A 24,772-nucleotide genomic window follows, 5' to 3' on the forward strand; every position below is an offset into this window, starting at 1 on the left:
TCTCTATACGCATGCCTTTAAAATTTGAGGAGTTCCCTCGATTTCTCATGGATCCCATCATCAGAACTCAAGCTTGACAAAATTGTGGCTTAAAAACTTAACTTGCTTAACAAACATAACGAAGAGGACAAATCGCCAAAGGTGAACTATGCGTCGTTGAAGAGTTCCGTTCTGATCATCATCAGCAGTTCCACTTCATCAAATGTCACGGTTTTGAATGTATATGCTTGATTTGTTGATAAAAACACAAAAATCACCATATGTATGCCTTAAAGATTTGAGGAGTTCCGTCGATTCCTCATGGATCCCATCATCAGAACTGGATTTTGACAAAAACGGGACCAATCTGTATGCATATACATACAATCAAAAAAATAATTTTCAAAATCGGTCCAGTAATGACGGAGATATGGAGTAACAAACATAAAAAATAAAAATAAAAAAAATAAAAAAAATAAAAATAAAAATAAAAAACATACAACCGAATTGATAACCTCCTCCTTTGGGATTTGGAAGTCGGTTAAAAACACTGTTTTCTGACTTAACTACGCCTACGTTGTGCTTTGCTAAATTGACTTTGATATTTTCTCAACCTTTGAAAATATTGTATGCTCTTTTAGCATTATAATGGAATTAATTAAAGTAAATGATACTGTTTGAGCCGATATGGAGTATGTTTGTTGTTTAAATTAACCCAAAGATGTCGTTGATTCCGATAGTGACCAATTGTTGGTTAGTTTAAGGAGTACAGCCTACAGTTTAAATTTTTGCTCGTGTTACATGCCACACCCGGTATAAGCTTCCACCACACAGACCTTTTCCTGAAGATTGACACATAACATAATAGTGTTAAGTAAAGTAAAATCGTACAAGTGCTCGTGATCATTTATAAGATGTTTTCTTTTTCTGCCAAGATTTAATTTCATCAACGCGTAAGACACAAGACTGTTGTTAATAAAATAATTGTTTATCATTTACTTCGTTAATATAATAATGAAGTTGTTTTTACGAATATAACTACAGGATAACAAAGTTAAAGGCTTGTCCAAATTCTTGTGTCTATTCCAGGTAAATGCCAGGTAAGGTCAAAGGTACCTACTTAATTGAATTAGTACCAAGAAGAAAAAGCCTAAAAATAATACTCGTTCACTTTCATTTTTTCACGTGTCGATAAATACGATTAACAAGGTAGTAATTTTATTATGTATTTTATCTTGTTTTGAAACGAGTAACTGGAAATATGCAAATTATTAAAATTTCGTATTTAAATATTTACGCCTATTAAGTACCTACTGTCGAAATCATAAATATGTATACATTTCTTCACCTTAATCCATTGCAATAAGGTGAAAAACTGTATCTAAGGGGCTATTCATAAATTACGTCATTTCAAATTTTTGGATGAGTTTAGGGGGGGGGGAATCGTCAAAAATCGATGACGTAATTTATGGATAGCTCCTAAGTATACCTAGACGTTCTATACCGTAAGTAACTTTTTAGTAAAAGTAATAAAACAAAATACTTTGTTACAAAGGTAAACAGCATCAAGGATTATCTCTTTCCTACCAATCACTTTTGTTGGAAATGGTTGGAAATTATTAACAACGAAGAACGAAGGTCAAAGGTATAATTAAAATCTTCTTCAGAAACTGGGACAAAGTACACCTTTCTTACCTACGACTATATCTAATATAATGAAAACGACTAGTAATGAAAAGATAAGTTAATCCAACCGTTGTTGGGCTTTTTTGCTAAAACTAGCGTTCAGGGTGCAGATAAAAGTAAACCCTAAAGACGTAGGAATAGAACTGAAAGTGTCGAAAAATATTATTCATAAAACGTTTTGTGAGTTAAACGGCGCGGCGGAAAGTTTCTAGCAGTGAAGTTATTCTACAGTACACCAAAAGGAACAGTAGTCGGAAATGGTTGTGAATTATATAAAATCAAAATTATGAACACCTAGGTAACTTATAGATAAATACTTATAACGATTATACTACACAAATTAGATCAAAATGTTGTGTATCGTAGTAAAACCAAACAGACCTAAAATAAGTAATTACTTACTTATCAAGTTAGGCTTATTTAGTTTCTAGTAGTAGAAATTTCTACAGAGAATACCAAAGCTCAATTATTTTTAGTATGGATTAACAGAGTAAAAACAACACTCGGGAAAACAAGTTGATTTATGTAGTTAAGTAGTACTTATATAATTTTATATATTTTCTTATGGTTGTAAATGGGGCTTTCCACGAGACTGTCGCGTACATAACGCAATTCTTCTAATACTTCTGGAAATGCTGAGTAAGCGATATTGGGTCAGGTAATATTTCATGACTTGGCTAACAAATTGGCAGTATATTCTCGAGATTCACGTATTTTATTGAGGTGGCTGCCATACAAGGCAAAAGCGTTATGTAAGCGACAGTCTCGTGGAATGCCCCAAATGTATATTTATGTTATTGTTGCAATTATTTTTGTAATTTACCGCTAGTTTGTAGCCAAATCAAATTAAATTTAGTTTTTCAGCGCAGCGCCTAGTTAGTTAATTAAAAATTCTCATTTCTCCCCAATGTTTATTATGTTGTCTTGGAGAAATCGCTCTTTAGCAATAAGGCCGCCTCACTCACCGTTTTATGTGCGTTCCATTGTATGTTTATTTTTAAAATGTGCAATAAAAAGGATTCTCGTACTGATTTTCTCTATCCCTCTGTCATACCGCTCCCGACCTTAACCCATTTTGCCGTGGATCATTTTTATGCTCCTGAAGAGCTGTTTATACGAAGCCGTTAGACTTGTAGCTTACGCTGAACTTTGTACCTCTAGTATAAATTTCATTCGATAGCGTGGCGTGAGTATACTTACTACAGTTACTACCAAGGTACGCGTTTGCGTTGAAGTATGGGATTTAGAGTTTCCAAAACGTCCCGCTTGGCGCACTGTTCAAAATCCCGTACAAAAATAGACATAAAACAAACGCGAACGCTCGTCATGATTTGGGGTTCTGTAGGCGTACTTCGGCCGCGCTTATAGCATACCATGATAATGTATAGTTCGTCTTTCATTTAGTATTCACGGTATCAGAAAGTGGCGTATGTTGTATCATATCATGTCATTGCACTATACGCGCAACAATTACGCTTGCTGGAGGGCTATGATGGTTATGTCACCATATCATTAATCATTTAATGCATGATATGACGACTATCGGATAAATGATATAATTCGGTAAAAAGTCGCGAGGATAACGTATAAGTGGCTAATGATAGCGTGATATGTTTTGAGGTTTATAAAAATCAATTTTAATCTCGATGACTTAAGGTGTATTATTAAAGAAAAGATGGTTAAATCGCATTCTACCACTTATCCACATATGTCATTGAGAGTTAAAACTTATCCATGATTTGAGCTTTTGAAAAATCAATTCTAAACAAGTTTACTTAAAGCGTATTTTAATTAATAGTTCGCGAGGATAACGTATATGTGACTAATGATAGCGTGACATGTTGTGAGGTTTTGAAAAATCATATTTATACTCGATGACTTAAGGTGTATTTTAAAGAAAAGATGGTTAAACCACATTCTACCACTTATCTAGATATGTCATTGACAGTTTAATTTGAGCTTTTGAAAAATCAATTCTAAACATGTTTACTTAAAGCGTATTTTAATGAATAGTTGGCTAAATGACATGCCGCACACACCACTTATGCACATGTGGCATTGATAGTTAAAAGTTATTGGATGGTTTAAGATTTTGAAATATAGATTCTAATTGAGTTTATATAAGGTTTTTTTTAAAGTGAATCTTTTATTCCATCGCCTCAAATTTAACCGTCTTTATCATGTCGCAAAATCTACTTTATTTCTAGTACTTAGAATTCATAGTCTTTGAAATAAGCTAATATGTACATCATCGGACTAAAGTAGACTCGGCTACAATACTTACGATTGCTGATATTTGCTTGTAATGTCATACAAAATTTTAAAGACAGTAGTCGACCTTATTAAGGTGATCTGTCAAAATCAAATAAATAATTCTGCCGTGCTTATTAAGAGCAGTAACTCATTTTGAAATCTCTTTCAATTGTAGAACATATTGTACAAGTACAAAGTATCCAATTGAATGACACTTCAAAATGAGTTAGAGTCGGACCAAGAAAAGTCTGCAGCGGATTTGATAGCCCACGCAGTGCAAGTGTTATTTATACGTAATAATTTCATAGAAGTTTGACGTTTAAAATAACACTTGCACTGCGTGGGCTATCAAATCCGCTGCAGACTTTTCTTGGTCCGACTCTACTGCTCTTATTATAAACACGGCCGGATTGTACAATCACCCACACTGTTAACTGCACATCGGTGGACTTTCTGCCTTTTGAAATAAGGTCCACCGATGTACCTACAGTTATAGTGTAAACAACATTATTTGTGGTATTTGACGTCTGTCACTCACAACAGCAATACTACGTAAAATGTCTTGCACATCGAAATCACAAAGGAAAACAACTGCACTGCGAACGTTTACGTTCTACGTCTTTTTTTTTTAATTTTAGGGTTGGCCAGACACCACCGTCATGAATCGGTAGTCGTCTAAGTAAATCGATGTGAATTTTTCATTTTTCTTTTAATAAAAATAAGGAAAAGGTGGATAATTAACTGTAAATATGGATATATTTATCGTCACTTAACAGACAACAATTTTTTTTTTTTTATTATGCATGGGTTTACTCATGGCCACAGACTAGCCGAGGCGTAGACGTGGCCTACGATGGAGCGAGCTCGCCCAGAAGGTGCCTGTGTACTCTTGATTTGAAGGTTGCCGGGTTATAAGAGCACGGAAATATAGACGCCGGCAAGGAATTCCATTCCTTGGCAGTGCGCATAAGGAAAGTAGAAGCAAAGCGCTTAGTGCGAATTGGCGGAATATTTACAAAGTAAGGATGGAAACCGGCCGTGCGTCTAAAAGTCCGATGGTAGAATGGGGACGGTGGAATGAGCTCGTGTAGCTCTTGGGCACACTCCCCGAAGTGCAACCTGTAGAATACCGACAGGCTGGCGACTTTCCGCCGATGGGCCAAAGTCTGAAGCTTAGCCGTTAGCTTCTTGTCGCCAATCATCCTCCTGGCTCTGCGCTCCACTGAGTCCAAAGCGGCGAGTTGGTATTTAGCTGAGCCATCCCACAGGTGGCTGCAATACTCCATACACGACCGGACTTGAGCTTTGTAAAGTGTTAGAAGCTGTCCAGGTGTGAAGTATCGCTTCACCTTATTTAGGACGCCCAGCCCAGCAAACATTTTTGGTCGATATTCCGAAAAAGGCACCTATTTTAGGTCGCACAATTTAGGAGACCAAAATGAGGCACGTCGAATCGACGTCGTGGGCACGTGCCGGCGACATAAATGGGGAAAAAACGCACGTGCCGGCGACGTATTTATTGACGGTAAATTAGTGATTACAACCATTAGGTCAACACTAGGTCATGTTTCCGATGTGGATTCGACGTCGCCACGACGTGCCGCGTAGTGAAAATGTACTAATTTGGTATTCTTTACCACCTTTAGACGTGATGGCGACATATTTTTATCCATATAATTACTCTGCGAGGCAATATTTAGATGAGACGCGATGAAGAGAAAAAGAGACACAAACATTTTACGCTTATATATTCTTTTCACTCAGAAACAAAATGTCTAACAAGAAAACAACTTTAAGTTGTGCAATGATAATGGCGGCCACTAAGTCATGTAAAATAATTTAGGCCGATTACGCTGATGAAGAACGATGAAATCTAGTGCACAGAAAAATTTTTCGTGCAGTATGTTAGGTTTACATACAAAACTATCGATGGGCTTTTGAAATATTTAAGTTTTCAACATTTTATAAAATCAAAATGCATATATTTGCTTGTAATTGAGTGTTGTAATTGAATATTTGTGTGTGTGAGTGTATTGACTTGATCAAAAATATTGTTTTATTTTGAATATTAGCACAATGAAGTACCGTGCGATGGCACCATTCAAGATATAACAACTTAAGTTATGCAATTTCATATTTAGCATCTCGTTATAATGAAAGAAAATGGCGGCACAACCTTATGGTATTGATAGTACTTTACAAGTGATTTTAACTATATGGTCGCAATTTGGTATCTATTTTAAGTAACATTTACCTAAAATTAGTAGCTAAATCGACATAAAATCGACGACCTAAAGGTCTCCGTATAAGAAATAATTACGTCGCATATACACCTAAAATGCCTTATTAGTACATTTGACCTATTGGTCAGGGTTCGAAGTTAATATTACCTAATATTTCGACAGATTTTCAACCATAAAGTCCCTGACTTCATGGTCTCCGTATAAGAAATAATTACGTCGCATATACACCTAAAAGGCCTTATTAGTATATTTGACCTATTGGTCAGGGTACGAAGTTAATTTTACCTAGTAATAGGACTTATTTTCAACCATTAAGTCCGTGACTTCTTAGTCCCCGTATAAGTAATAATTACGTCGCAAATACACCTAAAATACCTTATTAGTAGATTTGACCTATTGGTCAGGGTTTAAGGTTAATTTTACCTAATATTTTGCCTTATTTTCAACCCCTAAGTCCCTGACTTCATGGTGTATTTATGAAGTGAAATTTACGTTTTATTATCCCTATATTTTGACTTGGAAGTAAAAGTGTACAATACGTAAAATAATTGGTGACTTAGGACGTCATTTTCACTTAAATTGGAAAAATCTTCTTCGAGCCTAGGAAAAAATACTTAAAATGTTTGCTGGGAGCTTTCTGGCCGCAGTTTGTGCTTTAGACTCAATGAAGCTGCCGAAGCCGAGGACTGAACTCAGCTCCATGCCGAGGAGTTCCAGGCTGTCGGTAATAGGTACAGATGCACCCCGGAAAGAAGGAGTTAGGTCGAATGGACTCCGTTTAGCGGAAAATAGACACGCCTGCGTTTTGGAGGCATTGAACGTGACCAGATTGTCATCACCCCACTGGGAAACGAGACTAAGGGTCAAGTTCATTCGCTCAACCATGGCCTCTCTCTGTGAACGTATATCCTCCCTGCTGTCCCTTGCACTAGCCAAATATCTCTCAACAACCGTACTGTCATCTGCATAACCTACAATGCTGGGTTGCAGCATGTCGTTAATGTGGAGCAGGAAAAGGGTTGCGGAGAGAACAGACCCCTGAGGAACACCGGCGTCAATGGCCATGAGGTCCGAAGAGCAGCCATCAATAACTACTCTGATCGACCGTTCACTCAAGAAATCAGATAGCCAGCTACAAAAATCAGCAGGGATGCCGTAAGCAGGCCCCAATTTCACATTGGTGACAGGTGCGACGAATTGTAAAATCACTGTTGCTGACGTCACAGGCATCCATGGGCTACGATTACCACTTACCATCGGGCGGGCCGTATTCCCGTTTGCCACCATCATTGTATTATTTAAAAAAACTTTATTATATCGGAATAAAACAGATATTTCTCCTGCGAAGTTTCTGACAATTGTCAAATATTTAGAAGAATTGTAGGTAATTCTTGACAGGTAATGAGTTACATGTCGGAATTTCGTGACAATTGTAGTGTTTCTTGTGACAATTGTCATAAACTTAGCAAGAGAAATATCTGTTTTTTTCCGATATCATAAAGTTTTTTTAAATAATACAATGATGGTGGCAAACAGGAATACGGCCCGCCCGATGGTAAGCGGTAACCGTAGCCCATGGATGCCTGTGACGTCAGCAACAGTGATTTTACAATTCGTCGCACCTGTCACGTTGGTGAAACAGGGGCCAGGAAGCTTGCTAAGGAGACTTGCGTGCCAAACCCTGTCAAAGGCCTTCGAGATGTCCAGTGAAACAGCAAGCGCTTCACCGTTCCTCTCGATGGCCTCGCCGCAGCAGTGCGTGACATACGCTAAAAGATCCCCAGTAGACCGACCTCGGCGAAAGCCATATTGACGGTCACTGAGCAGATCATTTGCTTCGAGGTATGCCAGCAGTTTGCCGTTAAGTACCCTTTCCATGACTTTACAGAGCATGGAGGTAATGGCGATTGGTCGGTAATTGCAGGGATCAGCACGACTACCCTTCTTGGGTACTGGCTGCACGTTTGCAAGCTTCCAGGATTTCGGCACCGTTCTTGTTTGGAGAGAGAGGCGGTACAGGCGTGTCAGTACAGGAGACAACTCAGGCGCACACTGCTTTAGTACACAAAATTAATTAATTAATTTAAATTTGACACAGAAATAACATAAATAAACTTTAAAATAGGTAGATCCCCAGTTAGTTTCAATTTTGACAATGGGTGCGACCTACTCGGTCGGTGTATTAAATGCATTTAGCTTGCGGGAAAACCATATAATTCTAGCTTTATTTAAATCTCAAATAAAAATTCATTATACGTCACACTTCGATACCTCAGTCTACGTGCCATCCAATCGTAATCGCTTGCTGTGACAATCGATTTGCGTTAGTTACATCTCTATATAACTACGTCAGTCATAATGTGTCAAATACCGCAAATAATGTTGTTTATACTATAGGAATATTGCAGTTTAGAAAAAGAAATCGTTTATTTGAAAATAAAACATAACCTATTCGCTGGGTGCGATATGACAGCGGACTTTGAAATGTCACATGGCTGGCTGTCATTACGAAGAGAACAAATAATTTCAATGAAATATTGTAATTTACATATATTCTATTCGAATCTTTGTATGTGGGTATATAATTAGAAGACAATAAAAGTGATTTCAGCGATTTGTAAAATTCATCCCCTAACAGGGTTAAAATGGGGTTCAAAGTTTGAATCCATTGCAAATGCTTTGAAAATTCTTAGAAAGACATAATAGCCGATTACAAAAAAAAAGTAATTGCAACGTTTTTGGAAATTCAATTCCTAAGGGGGCTAATAAGGGGATGAAAATTCGTCTTGGGGTGTAAATTTAATTTTAAGCTAGGAACTTTAACTTTTTGGAAAAAAAAGGTAATAAATTAAAAAACATGAAAACTAATTCAAGCATTTTTGAAAATCATCCCCCAAGGTGGTGAGAAAGGGGTTGAAAGTTGGTATGGAGATCAGATATTTTGTGAGTGCGGAATGCGGAACTTGAATCTTTGTATAAGGGCATAGGTACCTATTATGAGAATACAAGAAAAGTAATTTCAGCAACCAACATCAAAATCCACTTGACTTAAAACTTCATACAACTTGCTAAAAAAAGAAAAGTACTTAATTTCAACATTGCTTGGATATTAAAATTATAGGTACTAAAGATATAAAATGTTGAAGATAAGATTCCACGCGGACGAAGTCGCGGGCAACAGCTAGTGACTTATAAGTGAATTGCGAAAAAATTGTACATAGTTAAGCACCTGTAATTAGTACAAAGTTAATTGATTCCATTGTGTTACCACAGTTAAGCCATTTCTATTTAAGTTAGATGCATGAAAGTGTGTTAGCGAATGCTATAGACTGTGTACGATTTAAGTACAATAATTACAATACAACACAAAACAATTTACATAGTTAATTTTCGTAACTCAAATGAATCAATTAAGTTAAGACTAATCACAGCTTCTTAACTGCGCTTATCGTGACCCAGTGAGCTCTACGATAAATTAATCAAAGGCTAGCCGTCAAAAATCGACTTAATGTCTAATTATCCAACAATAGTAGCCACTTACCGTGTATTGTTGTCTAAGTGGACAAAACGGTATGAATGTTATAAAACTGTATAAATCTAGACAAGTGGCATTTATATCATTTAACTTATCCACTTATCCACTAAGTTTAAGCTGGAAATGTAGACAAATGACATATTATCCAACGACCATGTTATGCAGTTAATCATTTAACGACTATCGCTGTCAAAAGTGGAAAAGACGACAAATCAATAAAAACTGGATAAAATGTCAGTTTTATCATCATTTATACAGCCATATCATTTATCCAGTCGACCATCATAGCCTTGCTGGTTGTGCTAAATAAATGTGGTTATTTTGTATCTTTATCATGTTTTTTGAGTACCTACTAAAGTTACCTATGTTTCATTTGCAGATATCCGCATACTTGTCGGTGACGGTGTACATCGAAGATGTCAACGATAATTCGCCGAAGTTCCTGGACACGCCATACCATGTTACTGTGGATGAATTAACACCTATTGGTAATACTTTATAACTAATATCCCAAAATTTATGACATAATACGATTAAGAGGCAACCTAGACAAGTTCGAGCGCTTACAGAATGTCTGTATAAGATTCATTTTCGGACTACGGAAGTACGATCATGTGTCTTACTACCGTCAAAAACTCAATTTGCTTCCAATCCGCCGCCGTAGAGATCTTCACACTCTTTCTCTTCTCTTTAATGTTCTTTTTACACCTTCTTCTCCGCTATACCTCTCTCAAAAATTTCAATTTCTGGCTGAAGGCAGTGGCCACCGTCTGCGTTCGAGCGCGAATTTATCACTTGCCATCCCTCCTCACAAATCTCGAGGATACAACAAGTCCTTCGCAGTGCGTCCAGTGAAGCTGTGGAATGAGCTGCCTGTGTCGGTCAGGCAGGCACAATCGGTTGCGTCGTTCAAGGAGAGGTTAAAGAAGCTATGGTTATCTGATTTGACTGATTAATTTGTCTATATTTCTATTGTATAGTTGCTTTATATCGTTCTAATTCTTTCCAATTTTTAGTGTATTTTCCCCTTTCCTTTTTGTGTAATATATGTATGTTTATCCTATAAATTTTGTATGTATTTATATCCTTTATCTTTCTGGTACCTTGTTGTACATTTTGCTGCATTTGTCACCCTCTTTTCACTCTCTCCTCTCATCTACTCAAAGGTTAACTGGAAGAGATCCCTCAAAGGGAAAAGTTCGCCTTTGTACTTCTTGCTAATTGTATGTTATTTTTAATATGTCTTTTTGTACAATAAAGAGTTTACTACTACTACTAAGAGGCCCGTAAAGCCAAGAAATTAGAAAGGAACAAAATATATGATTTCAATCAATTATTAGCTTAAGTGATCAGGGGCGTGGCCCATTTCTCATATAATACTTATCCTTTATAAATCTTTTGGTTCCGTAGCGCCATTTCTTTATTTTCCTATATTCGTTTATCCCACAAAACAAAGCGCGCTCATTCTTTCTTCCGTGGTTTATCCGATGTATTATTTGGGTGTTTTAAAAATAGTGAGTGAATCTGCTTCTACCAGCAACGGTCACTATTTCGCGATGAATTTAAGGGCCCATCCTGTAATTACATAACATTTTTTGACAGTTTGTTTTGTTAAATTATTATTTTTTCACAGGCCTCACAATCTTCAAAGGCATCCATGCGTTTGACCGCGACAAACCGAACACTCCCAACTCCGACGTGCAGTACACGATCAGCGCCGGCGACGAGGCCGGCCACTTCGGCCTCGAGAGCTCCCATAAACCGGCCCTCGTGTTGCGGAGGCCTCTGGATTATGATGCCGGTGATAAGGAGTTCAACATAGTAATCACTGCATCGGTTAGTAAACACATAAAAATCATTTAGTATAAAAATGTAGATACTTAAATATTCCGCTAAAGACTTCGTGAAATCTCATGTCAATCTAAGGCTGCCATTAAATTTAAATGTCAACTGTCGTGAGACATTGAGCATTGAGACTGATATCAGATATTAATTGGTATCCAACAAACAAATGTCATTATTCTTAACTTATACAAAATGCCTATAGTGATAGGTAGGTACAACTCCTCGGACTCTGACCTCCTGTGCGAATTATTGTAGAATATTATTATGTCAATAGGTACTTCATATTTATTTAAAACTTATACTCAAACTCACCCATTTCCACTTCGTCAGTAGAAAAAGGCGAGAAATTAAAATTTTCTATGGGCCTACATTTGTAATTCTTAATGCCTAAATTTTTCGTAATTTGCCGTTTTTTTCTACTGACAAAGTGGGTGTGCCAGGGTATAAATTCTTACCGATACCAACAGACCTATTAGTATTGTTCTTTCTTATACTCTGACTTATTTTTTAAAGCCATAAAAATATCTAAATAGAATTTTATTATAAAGACGAAAAAGATTCATTGAAAACAGTTTGATAATAACGCAAGGCTGGACTTCAGAGCTATTTGCATTGGAGTCTCGCCAAACGCTCACTAATTCAAGAGCACTTTATATTTAAGCTTTACTTACTTTTTAATTTATTTGTTTGAAACTATAAAGATCAAAAACTCTTAATGTTCAAAACTATGCCTTGCAGTTGGCAGTTTGAAGTTTAAGGTCCTATATAGGTACCTATGACATGAGGACCATTCAAAAACGTCTTTATCACTAGCAAACTGATTTGTTTTTGTGAGACGAAAGTCGAAGACGAAGTAATTATATAAATTTCATAGAGTTTACACGAGTTTAAAGATGTACCTACCAAGCGCCTAATAGACGCAACGGGTGACCGGAAGGCTGGAGCTTACCTCGCCCAACGCATTGGCGTTGCCGTTAAGCGCGGTAACGCCGCCAGCCTTCTGGACACCCTAACGGAGGGCACAGACCTGGGGCCAATTTTTTATTTGTAGGTTTTTACTTTTTAGGTAGTTTTAGTTTAGTATGTTTAGTTATTAGTTTAAAAAATTACCTACCTTTTCTAACAACTGTGGAATACATTCTACATTTTTGGATTGAACCATACTTTTTTCAGATGTTACTTACATTAAATCATGTTTTTCTACAACGCTTTTACTTACCAGCCGGCGTATTATGGATGGCTTAGTCCACATTTAAAATCCACGTGATAAAATTACTGTCATTCTTAAAAAGAAAGTGACGGACATGGTTTTATCACGCTGTCACGTAGACAAGAACGACCATCAATTATCAGTAGGTACAGCACAGATAAAGCCATCCATAATACGCCTGCTGGTATTACATTGTAGAGTCAATGAAGATCATTTCATCATCATTGAGTCATTTTTGTTTTGTAATTTTTCAGGACCGCGGTTCTCCACCCCGAAGCACAAATGCGACAGTTCACGTAACAGTCCAAGATAACGATGACTTGCCGCCCAAATTCACTCAAGATGTCTATAAAACTCAAATACCAGAGTTTTATCCTTTCTTTGTAAGTACTAATTTAATAATGGGACTGAAACATGAAATAAAACTTTTTCAATTTTAATAATCAGAATTTTGGGAGACAGACATTTACATATTAACGCAATAAATAATATACTTACCTACATATAACTTATACCTACCTCTAGCGTCGAATGATGATACCTACAACAGTATATTTATATACCTATAGTAAACTGATAATTGGCCCATCTTGGAGAAGGGAATAAGTTTAAGAAGAATAAGACCTACGTCGGCAGCGATTTTGATAGCCCAAACTGTGCAGTGATATTAATACGTAACTTTTTTATAGAAGTTATATGTTTTAAAATAAATTTGCTCAAAATTGCTGCCGACTTAGCTTGGTCTAACTCGGAAATATGGTAAAATCTTATTTCTTCAATTACTTTTTAAATTAAGCTCTAGAGACTTGCAGAAACTATCATAATAGGGATCATTGACGCGATAGGTTTATGATTATTTATAGACATTTATGAGCTCCCATTGAACTGCAAGTAGGCCAAAACTTTAATACATTATTAAGCATCAATGAGATGCATATACATACTGGTGAAGATAATAAAAATAAACTGATCTCAAAATGAAAAAAAAAATACACGAAGTATATATGTAATTAACAAGTACCACATTCTTCCACTCAATCTAGCATTAACGAAAATAACTTAATACTGACAATATAAAAATCGCAAAAAGGTCTTCCAAAATTATCATCGAAATTTTCCTAATAGCCAATTCGTATTCAGAATTCACATCTAATGCATACCGGCAGGGTAGGTACATATTGGGAGAGCTTAATCTAATCCCCTTTTATATTATAACCCGGCTCCAGACCTTAAATTATAGGACATTCAATTCACAATTCCAAGCAAGTACTTTAAGCAAACCGGTGAGAGTCATTTTCAATTGCATGAATATAATTTAAGACTAAATCCATATTTTTGACGTTTGTGTTTCTTCGTCGATGTATTAATTAGCAGAATTTTGAAATTCTAGAATTTTGCCTGCATTAGGGTCCTTAAATGTAGATTTCGTGACCGTGATATTGTGTTACCTGTTGTTTTATTTATAATTTTTTTGTCACGAGTAAACGCTTTCTATTCTATTATATTTTTCTTATTTCTTAGGATAAACGCATACACAGGGAACTGATCTTCGACGATCCGATTCGAGCGTTTGATCAAGATCTCGGCGTCAAGGCACCGGTTCGCTACGATTTAGTTTCCGGGAACGAAAGAAAGCTGTTTTCACTTAACATCATCAACGGAACGCTATTTCTTGACAAAGAAATTGATTTGGATGCTGAAACTGGATTATCAGGTGCTCAAATACTCTTAGTGTAAGAAAAAAAAAACAGGTTTTGACAGATATTAGAAGAAGACATTGTTTACAAATAAACGTTTTACAAATCCTTACTTATAATTACAAATCCTACTTATTTGAGTAAGATTGCTAGAAGTCGCTTGATAAACTAGGAACTACGAGTATATCATTATTAACTGTGTTTGTTTCAGGAAATACGTTTGTGATGCAAATCCAAGCTGCCCAGGTAGATAATCCGCTCAAAACTGCCCAAGCGCGAGTTGAAGTAGAAGTACTTGACTTGAACGATAACCTACCGGAGTTCGAAGTCGACTTCTATAACATAAGCATCGTGGAAAATCTTCCTAACGGTAAAAAAGTCTTTCCGTAGATATATGTGCGGCTAGCATGACTGTATGCCAAGTCCCAAGTCGCATGAAATAATACCTTCTTTTGAACAGTAACGGTGGTAGTCTGTCATTGGCGCGACTAGGCCCGTGTTTTCATGTCAATTGCCGAAATCAAGTAAAGTATAGTGTGTACAGCAAGTATAAGTCAGCCCTAGGTTCTAATTTGTCTTTTCTGTTAATGTTGTCAATTTTGGTATGGCCCAAAACCACGTGGTGACCCGTTTTGGCCGGCATAAATCACCACCAGAAACTTATGTTTATATGTCTCGTATAGAAAACCACCGATATAGTTTCAAAGTTGTTTTAGTTACTTTGTTATCTCTGTGATGTGGGAAACAATTTTTTTATATTATTTTTCCTAGACACAAGTTTTCATTATTCACAGGGTTCAGTGTACTTGAAGTAATGGCAACAGATAAAGATCAGGGAGATAACGGAGAATTTACATATCAACTGAGCGATCCTGAAGGGGCGTTTGTTATCGACCCCCGAACTGGGTGGCTGACTGTTCGAAATCAGGTACCTACTCGTTGTACATTTTTTCTAAGAGAGGGCATTCTATAGTTATGTAAAAAAAAACACTTCAGTAAAATTCTTTGTTTTTCAGACTGTTCTAGATAGAGAAAGACACTCATCGTTAAAAATGAAGGTATACGCTAAAGAAAAGAATCCAAGTGTAGTGGGGACATTTTTAGATAAACAAAGATTATCAAAATATAGACGAACCCCAACAACACCTCGATCAGTTTATAGAGATAAAACTACATATGTATTCCCCGATAAAATTGGTACAAAAAATGATAACATTGAATATTTTGAAGACCTGCATCAGTTAATGTCATATGTTACGGTCGAAGTCACTTTGTTAGATGCAAACGATAATAATCCTGTTTTTGTGCCTAGCAATTTATACGAATTTGTGGTAAAGTCGAATTCTAAAGTTGGGACATATATTGGAAAAGTAAAAGCAGTTGATCCCGATTTGGGACGAAATGGAATGATTCTCTTTGATCTCCAGAGAACCAGTAATTTAACAATAACATCACCATTTCAAGTAGATGCGAAAACAGGTGTAGTTAGTTTAGCCGAAACACCGGTCACTGAAGGCAGGCACGCTTTATTTATTGAAGCTTCGGATCAGCCAGCTAACCCCAGTGAAAGAAGATATTCATTAGCTGTTGTTACAATTGACGTCATAAGGTCAAGTAAGGGTACGTTTTCTGACACAAATATTATTAATTATTTTAAGTCCGTTACAGAAGTACTTACTTAATGTACACATTATTCTCATATCGTTATGCTTATATTTGTACACTTATTTTATTAAATTATGCAACTTTTTTAAAATAGATACGTAAGATCAATACGGATAAGTGTGTCTAGTCTTCACATTGCCGCCAGTTTACTCATAGATTAGTGTTTTTTGCGAGTCCACACAATAGGGTATTTGACTACTTGTTAAATCAGTATCTTTTTCGAACAGTCAAAATGATTTGTTTCTATGGAATTTCTATGAAACATTATACAATGACGTCACGGTCAAGTTATCTGCTCTTTATAGTTCTATTTGATTTATAAATTAAGTATATTTTTTTCTAAAAATAACGTCCGTGTACGGTTCTCAATTGATGTTTTTATGCCTTATTTCATGCGTGGTGTGAAGTAATTTATTTTAAATACATCCCCATAGCCACTAAGCGCAAGTAGCGAATGTATGGAGTCGCAATAAGCAGTAATCAAATGTAAACAGGCCCCAATAAGAAGGCTAGCCATTTTTACGCGTAACCTTATTTAATAATTATTGTGGTTTACAGGAACAAAACCCGAAAAACCAGGATTTATAGGAGCTCCATATGAATTTTGGGTTGGATCTAATGTCGGCATTGGCACTAGTGTAGGACAAATACGTATAAATGAAGCGATGGAAAAGAGTGATGTTTCTTATGACTTACTTCATGGATATGAAGATGGAGGTGTGTATTATACCTATGAATAAAATTAAAGTACTATCGAAGGCTTTGAGCTTTAAATGATTGCATTTGTTTTCAGTACCTTTTGCAGTAGAAGAAAGTTCAGGCGTGATAACAGTAATTGAAGAACTCTCAAGGTTTAATCGACCAATGTATGATTTCGAAGCCGTAGCAACACAAGAAAGTGCAAATGTAACGATTACCACAAATGCAACAGTTCATGTTGTTGATGTGCACGACGAAAGAGGAGTTTTACTAAAGTAATGCGAATTTTTTATTAAATAAATAGGAATTCACGCTTTAATAATCCCATTTTTAAACACAACAAAAACATTTTTTTTTTCAGAGGCGCTAATTCTCCGCTTGTGTTTTATGTCAAAGAAAATGTGGCTGGAGCTACAATCGGACAAATATTTCCTGTAAATACAAGCAATTTACCTGTCAACGTAACAGGCAATATTCATTTCATTATAGCTAACCACCAAGACATTACCGATGATATCGCTATAGGTAATTACACATATAGGATGTTCCAATTATAACTGCGGGTAAATCCTGTGGCTGCAAGATTAAACATATATAAATTATTTTTTCCAGGTCAAGATGGGACGATATACGCACAAAAACCTCTCGATAGAGAAAAAAGAGAGGTATATAGAATGACTGTAATTGCAGAATTTAATAAGGGTATGATATCTGGCGCTGGTATTTATCAAGTCACTATACACGTAACTGATGAAAACGACAACCCGCCAATATTTGATTCTCTTCTTTATGAAGGCTTTATAACGGAAAACGCAAAAAAAGGCACAGAAGTGAAAATGACCGACACAATTAAAGCAAGTGACGCAGATGCAGGACTGAATGCTCAATTTATGTATACATTGTTTGGGGATGGACATGAATTGTTTGATGTCGATGAGAATACTGGCGTTGTTTCGTTTGTTGGAAGCAAACTAGACAGAGAAGAAAAGAGTGTGTATCTTCTAAAAATAGTAGCAAGGGATAAAGGAAGTTTAAGCTCTGAAACTAAATTAACTATAACAATTATAGATGAAAACGATTGTGAACCAAAATACAATCACATTACAATACCTATAGGAGAAAACATTGACCTGCTTGAAGTCGCTGAAAAAACAAATATTAAAATATATCGTGAAAAAAAGAATGAAGTCAGTGGAGTAATCATTAACGTTGAGGCTAAACCAAAGAATAAGTTTGCATTTATCAATGCTGTTGGTCCTATGTTCTCTGTTCCAGAAAACGTTGCCATCGGTTCCACAATTCTGAAAGTTAATGCTGTAGATATGGATAGTGGAGTTAATGGACAATTGAGATATGAGTTTATTTCGGAAGTTTTTATGCCTCCCTATGCCATATCATCTAATGCAATGAACGTAAAACGATACTTTGTGATCAATGAAAGACATGGCCATATTATAGTTGCAAGAGCACTGCCACCAGAATCTGAATTCAGGTTAAACATATCGGCTATCGATGGTGGGGGTTTAAGCGATCACGTTGCAATACGGTTTTTCATTAAAGATGTTAACGATCATTTCCCAATGTTCAAAAAATCATGGTACAGTTTCAATGTTGAAGAAGCGCAATACACAAGGAGAATATTAGGAAAAATTGATGCAACAGATGCCGACTTTGGCCAAAATGCAAATTTAACCTATTATATAGAACCGTCAAGTAAAGACTTGCCATTTGAAATTGCTCCTCTTAGCGGTGTTTTTAGTGTTAATGGAGAACTTGACAGGGAACGAGAAGATAAATATATATTAACCGTAGTAGCAAGAGATAATGGTCCAGAAAAAAAACTCTCATCATCTGTAAGTGTTGAAGTTCAAGTATTAGATGTAAATGATAATGCACCAAAGTTTTTTGCATACGATGATTTGCTAGAGTGGAAACACCCAGAAGCTGGGGAACTTATAAATCATAACTTTGAATCCGTAATGATGATACCTGTATACAAAGCGACGTTAGAAGAAAACGCCCCGATAGGATCTACAGTTGCAAGAGTATACGCAAACGACTCAGATTTCATTGGAAATGGGAACGGTTTAATCCTATACAGTATACCTCAACGAAAAAACAAATTGAGTCTTTTTGCTATAGATTCAAAGGAAGGAATTATTACTACAACTGGCAGGCTCGATTACGAAAGTCAATCAGTCCATAATGTGACAATAATAGCATCTGATTTAGGCTCGCCTAGTTTAAGCTCAACAGCTATTTTAATGCTCACTGTAACAGATGTCCCCGATGATGTAGAAGTATCTGATAAACCAGTGTTTATTTCACGTTACTATGAATTAGAAATTGAAGAAAATACTAGAACTCCAGTAGAACTGCTTACTGTCAATCTAACAGAGTATTACGAGAATTTTAAAATGAAATATTTTATTCTTAATGAGAATGATTCAGATGTTAAAAGAACATTTGTAATAGATCCAAGGAATGGCACTTTATATTTAGTGAAGAGTCCGGATCGTGAAATAAGAGACGTTTATGAGATTATAATCAGAGCTGAAAGACAAAAGATAAGCAGGGAGCTTCCACATATGATATATCCCGTATCAGATGACGTATTGGAAGGGATGAGTAAATTCGACGTTAAGGTAATTTTAAGAATTAAAGATGTAAATGACAATGCACCGAAGTTTGTAAATGGAGGCCGACCGATGGTGACTGCGATACCTACAACAGCAGCATTTGGTTATCAAGTTATTCAGTTACAGGTAGAAATATTCGTGTGATTTTCCATTATGTGGCATAATTTATAAACTCTATAAATAAATGTACATTTAAACTATTGCTTTAACTTAATTTATACAGGCTACAGATGCGGATCTTGGGGCTAATGCCGACATTCGCTACCAGATACTTAACGAGCAATCGCAGCGGTTTGCTATTGATCCAGAAACAGGTCGCGTACGTGCGGTGGCCGCGTTTGCACGAGATGCAGGGCGGGTCTTTGGATTTGATGTTAAAGCCACTGATAAGAAAGGCGCCGATGATGGAAAATCTGCCATTGCTAATGTTTTTGTAAGTATTAATTCAAAGACATCGTTAAAAAAGTTGTAAAATTCATACAAAATGACAAGGCAAACTAAGCTCAATAGTTGGTCAATTTTTTACAACCCATATATCAACTCAATTACAGGTGTATGTGCTTGATGACAATAAACAACTGCTACTTGTGCTCGGTGCTAAGCCAATGGAAGTTGAAAAAGAAATAGAAAATATAACTAGGACTTTGACAACTATGACTGGTTATGACGTAAGAATCAGGCGTCTGGAAACTAATAATAGAGTCGCTATGGATGGATACGCGTGAGTTAACGTTTGCAATATTATTTTATTAATGAAAGTAGCGAGAGTGTTTTAAAGAAACTTACCTAATTGTGATCTTTTTCCAGCACTGATATGTTCATTTATGCTATTGACCCAATGTCAAATACAATTATTGATATGGATGTCCTTCAGAAGTAAGTATTTTTAACACATATTATTATTACTTATAGGTTACAAGTTTATTGCTGCCAATGTAACATTTAAAAATGTTTTTCTTTGTATGTTTATAATGACAATAAACATTTTTATTTCAGATCATTATTAAAAAGAGGTCCAGAATTGCGGCAGAGCCTTGCTGGTTTTAAAATACTCGAAATGGGTGATTCCTCTATGGCACAGCCAAGAGGCGCCAGGCTACTTGGAACAATGGAAATAAGCGCAGTAGCCCTAGGCTGCATTGTTTTTGCGGCAACCCTTACAACAACGATTGCTATAAAATGTTTAAGAAGCAGAAGGTAATATGTCTATTATCGTGTTTTATATTTTTAGCTAAATTCTATTATCATAACTAGTCGTCCGAAAAATGACTATTAAATTCTTGTCATATCGCCATTTAGCTTAAATTCATTCTAAAAATACTTAGCTTTAACGACACACTTTATTTGAAAAAAAACACAATTCTGATGAGACTTTATTTTATGACTTTTGCATACAACATTGTAACGTTACTCAAGCCTTCCTGACTAGAGCACTGTAACGCAATGAATTTTATTCTAGCTACACCAAGAGGTAAGCGAACTTTCATTTTTAACCTTACCTTTTCAGACATCGTCATCACCACAAACGAAAGCATGTGACACATTACTTTCTTTAGATAGATATACATGTAGCTTAACTCTATTCCTAGTGCATGGTTGTTATAACTATTGTGATACATTTAGTAGTTTTTAATCTTTGTTGATTGTACTTGTAATTTATTTTACTTACCTTTTAAAAACCTAATGTTTACAAATAAATCAACCGATTAAAAAACTGTCTTTGTTAATTTTGAACTGCAATATCTTCGTTGCTATTTACTGTACGTGCACGTCTTTTGTTTTTCATTCCTTTTTGCACGTAACTTATTACAATCTTTTGTTTATAACCATATCTTCTTTTGACTGACTCTTCTTCTATCTTTTGCCCTAACAGAAATCGTCACAAACCATATTCCCAGCAACGTCTTAACGCTTACTCCACTGAGCACTTAACTAAATACGGAGGTCTCTTTCCATCTGGAGGAAACCAGTGTCAGGAACTTCACCAATCAATCAGCGAAGCAGACTCTTACATTGATGTCATCAATCACAACGTTACTAAAAAGATATGCCCCCACGGAAACACTGTAGAAGAATTTGGAAAAGCCCACCAAAAATGTATAAAAAATCAATTTGGCGAACATACTTCGGATTTCAATCAAAAACACGAGAAACTTTGTATCAAGTACAATCAACGGCCGCTCCAAAAAAGGTAAGAGTATTGAATTTGCTAATATAATGTGCTTTCTGTTTTAAAATGGAGTTATTAACCTACTTTTCAAAATTCACAAATATACTAAACATAAACATTGTGCAATCGTAACCAACATGATCAAACTAAAAACGAAAACAAAATTATTTATAGCACTTACTTTTATTACGATGCCTGTTATTTCTTTTTTAGTTTGATTTAAGCGTTGTACATTGGCAATACATTTTAGGTACTCTATAATTACCATATTTCATTACATAATTAACATATTAACACACACATCATTCACCTAGGAAAGGTCATGACAACTCGATAACATCAGTGAATTCTAGTGGACAGGACTCTGGGATCGCAGAAGCTGTACGATGTCCATGTGGTCAATCCAGTGTGCACACATCGGAGGAAAGCAGTGGGTTTGTAATGTTTCTTAAAATCATTCTTTCATATACACATTTTTTATGATGATGTTAAATTTATATTAGGCTGGGTGTCTCTCTATCTGCTTATAAATCTTGTGGATTTCTTCTGGTTTATTTGCGGGTTATGGTCTTATGTTTACTGAGGTAGGTATTTGAAGTTTCAAAAATAATAAGATTCATACTAATGAACATACTATTACACTTTACGAGTATAATAATATGTATCCTATAATTTATAATTCATTTTATGTAAAATTTTATGAAATCAGTTTTTTTTTTTTTTCTAAAATAGGTTAATCTAGAAGAAGGTTTAATACTTTGCTGGCTAATTAATAATTATAAACGTAAAAAAAATGCAAAACTATTCCAACCTAGTAATAAATAATGGTACTGGAATGAATAAATATTGCGTTGGTACATCATTTCTGGTACATTGATTTTGATGGTGTTTTTAGTTATTTCGAGATCTATTAAAGTAATTAAGTTAAAAATTATGGATTTCCAGGTGCAGTTACGAAGACTCCTTAAAATCCAACCATAACCAAGAGCGAAAACCTTACCATCGGGACTTGCGGCCTGAATCTGATCAAAGGTTTCCCCGTCGGGCATCTTTTGGCCACCAGCCCTTCCAACAACGAAGAACAAATTATGGAAGACAGTCGTTTTCAGAAAACATGCAAAGACATTATCCACCGTTTGAGAGAATGTCTGCAAACAGCAGAATGACGAGGCAGATATCGTCGCCCAATGTATCTAATCTTCCTCAGTCATATTTTATGAATAAAAGTTTCAAAAGAAAAGAAACTTTAAATGAACCAATGATAGATTATGATCAAAGTGATGATGATGTGTTCGATACGAGAATTGATAGAAGACCGAGTAAGGCTAAAAGGGGGAAGTTTATGGAATTGGGGGGACAAGCTGCAGTTTTTGTGGCAACGCCAGCTGCGGCGGAGATAATTAGAAGACAGGGCAATGAAAGATTAATGTTTGCCAGGCCTTTATAGTGAAGTTGTAGACTGTTGATTGATGCTGACATTGAATTTGTGATATGATAATGTGAAACTTTTTACTGTTGCCAAAGTGCTATAACTACAGGTTATTCGTGTCTTTGGAGACAGATGTGTAACCGTAAGCTTTGCTTGCTACGAATACGCAATACTTTACATTGTTGAAGCAATGTTAAATCTATTGTTTTGCAAGGATTTTTATCTTCTATTTATTATTTAATTCTTGCCAAATCGATGGATCATGTAAATGAGGATAACTTCTAAGAGTTGAATACATAGTACCTATCTAAATAACTATAAAAGTCGCAAAATAATAGACTGCCTGAAAAAAAGTTAACGGTAAAGGTTACATTGGGATTAGAGGTTACGCTGACACCAGCAGACTACACAACCTGAATCCCAATGTTACCTCATTACGACTCAGAACTACTAAAACGTGTTTGAGGTCTATGTTAAAATTTTGGTTAGATATAACTGCAAAATAATCGAAGCGCAGCATTTTGAATTGTATGTACATTTCAATGACGGCATTTTTTAAAGAAACAAATAGTGCTACACATAATACAAATAAGTACACAATAGTGTTTATTGAGTGATGCTACTGGTATTATCATTTTCAAACCTTTGTTTTAAGTATATGAATCTCTGTTATTTAATGAGTGCCATTTGGTGTGAATGAAGACTTGTAACCATACCTACTATCCTGAACCACCTTTAATGTAACATTCTTTGTTAATATTTTTTCTATGTAAAAATGTTTCATACTGTAAATATTATATAAGTTTTAAGGTATAAATATTTTTCATTAGTATGACCGTCGTTGTTTTATTAATTTTATTACAATTGGTTAAAAACAGAAACCGTCCATTGTCATCGTCGTCAATGGTGCACGCTAGACCGGGCCAGGGCCGGGCCGGAGCTTCCGGCGCTTCGTTTTCTATGGGAAGCACCACGTGATCACCGATAAGCCATCATAGAAAATGTTGTGAGAATGAAAAGCGTGAGTCATCCTTTATTGCTTGATTCCACTGAATTCATTACTTAATTATTTCCCAATACATATACCTACCGCTGCTATCTAGCAAGAAACACTGAACAGATAATATCAAATCGACGCCATTTATAATATCTATATTAAGTTTTTAAACTGAAACCCATTAATAATCCCTAAAGCGGGGTCCAATGGATAAGACAAAAAGCATTAAGGGTAAGGCATCTTCCAGCATTAAATTGTAACTTTCAATTCATTTAAGCGCGGTTGTTTTATGGCATAAATAGCATAAAATTTATGCGATAAACGTAGCTTGAATAACGTGATGTTTTTGCCGCATACTATTTTACATCAGATTAATTAATGACCATATTATATATATACGTAAGTAGGTATATTGTTTTACGCCGTAAACGCAGCGGTAAGTGCATAGTAATTTTACCTACATTCCGTTCACCGCATCAATCGCATGCGTTCAACGCTGCATTTAACCTTTTCGACGCCGTGTCAAATACAAAAGCTTCACTCGGACGCCACGTCACCGAAGTGTCAAAACTGAAATTGAACTTTATGGATATGCACGTAGGTCTATGTTGCTCTGTGTTCTGTGAGCGATTAATCTATCTTTGGCTTTGGACCTGTGGTGAGGATATATCGGTCATTGGCGTCCAAAAGGTTAAGTATCCGGCATCTCCATCAGTAACTGAACT

The 24,772-nt window shown here is 35.9% G+C and overlaps 1 protein-coding gene across 8 annotated transcripts in view; it reads left to right on the forward strand.

Annotated features, from left to right (window-relative positions):
- The window catches only part of LOC134676160 (cadherin-89D), a 76,585-nt gene extending 53,219 nt beyond the window's left edge, over positions 1–23,366 (forward strand). The window contains exons 5-22 of one of the 8 annotated variants that reach the window (XR_010099884.1): positions 10,076–10,184; positions 11,330–11,532; positions 13,006–13,134; positions 14,273–14,465; positions 14,660–14,818; positions 15,243–15,376; positions 15,465–16,068; positions 16,672–16,830; positions 16,907–17,087; positions 17,174–17,337; positions 17,425–19,577; positions 19,675–19,884; positions 20,003–20,172; positions 20,259–20,327; positions 20,448–20,648; positions 21,325–21,642; positions 21,965–22,055; positions 22,567–22,584. Coding sequence is in view for 7 of the 8 variants with exons in the window: in XM_063534442.1 (XP_063390512.1) it covers positions 10,076–10,184; positions 11,330–11,532; positions 13,006–13,134; positions 14,273–14,465; positions 14,660–14,818; positions 15,243–15,376; positions 15,465–16,068; positions 16,672–16,830; positions 16,907–17,087; positions 17,174–17,337; positions 17,425–19,577; positions 19,675–19,884; positions 20,003–20,172; positions 20,259–20,327; positions 20,448–20,648; positions 21,325–21,642; positions 21,936–22,055; positions 22,567–23,068 (5,778 nt within the window). In the remaining variant the exon portion in view is untranslated. The other 7 variants (XM_063534442.1, XM_063534462.1, XM_063534452.1 and 4 more) reach the window with 7 other exon arrangements.
- The last annotated feature ends 1,406 nt before the right edge of the window (positions 23,367–24,772 follow it).

This window comes from Cydia fagiglandana, chromosome 2 (assembly GCF_963556715.1).
Source record: "Cydia fagiglandana chromosome 2, ilCydFagi1.1, whole genome shotgun sequence".
In the NCBI taxonomy this organism is placed as follows: domain Eukaryota; kingdom Metazoa; phylum Arthropoda; class Insecta; order Lepidoptera; family Tortricidae; genus Cydia; species Cydia fagiglandana.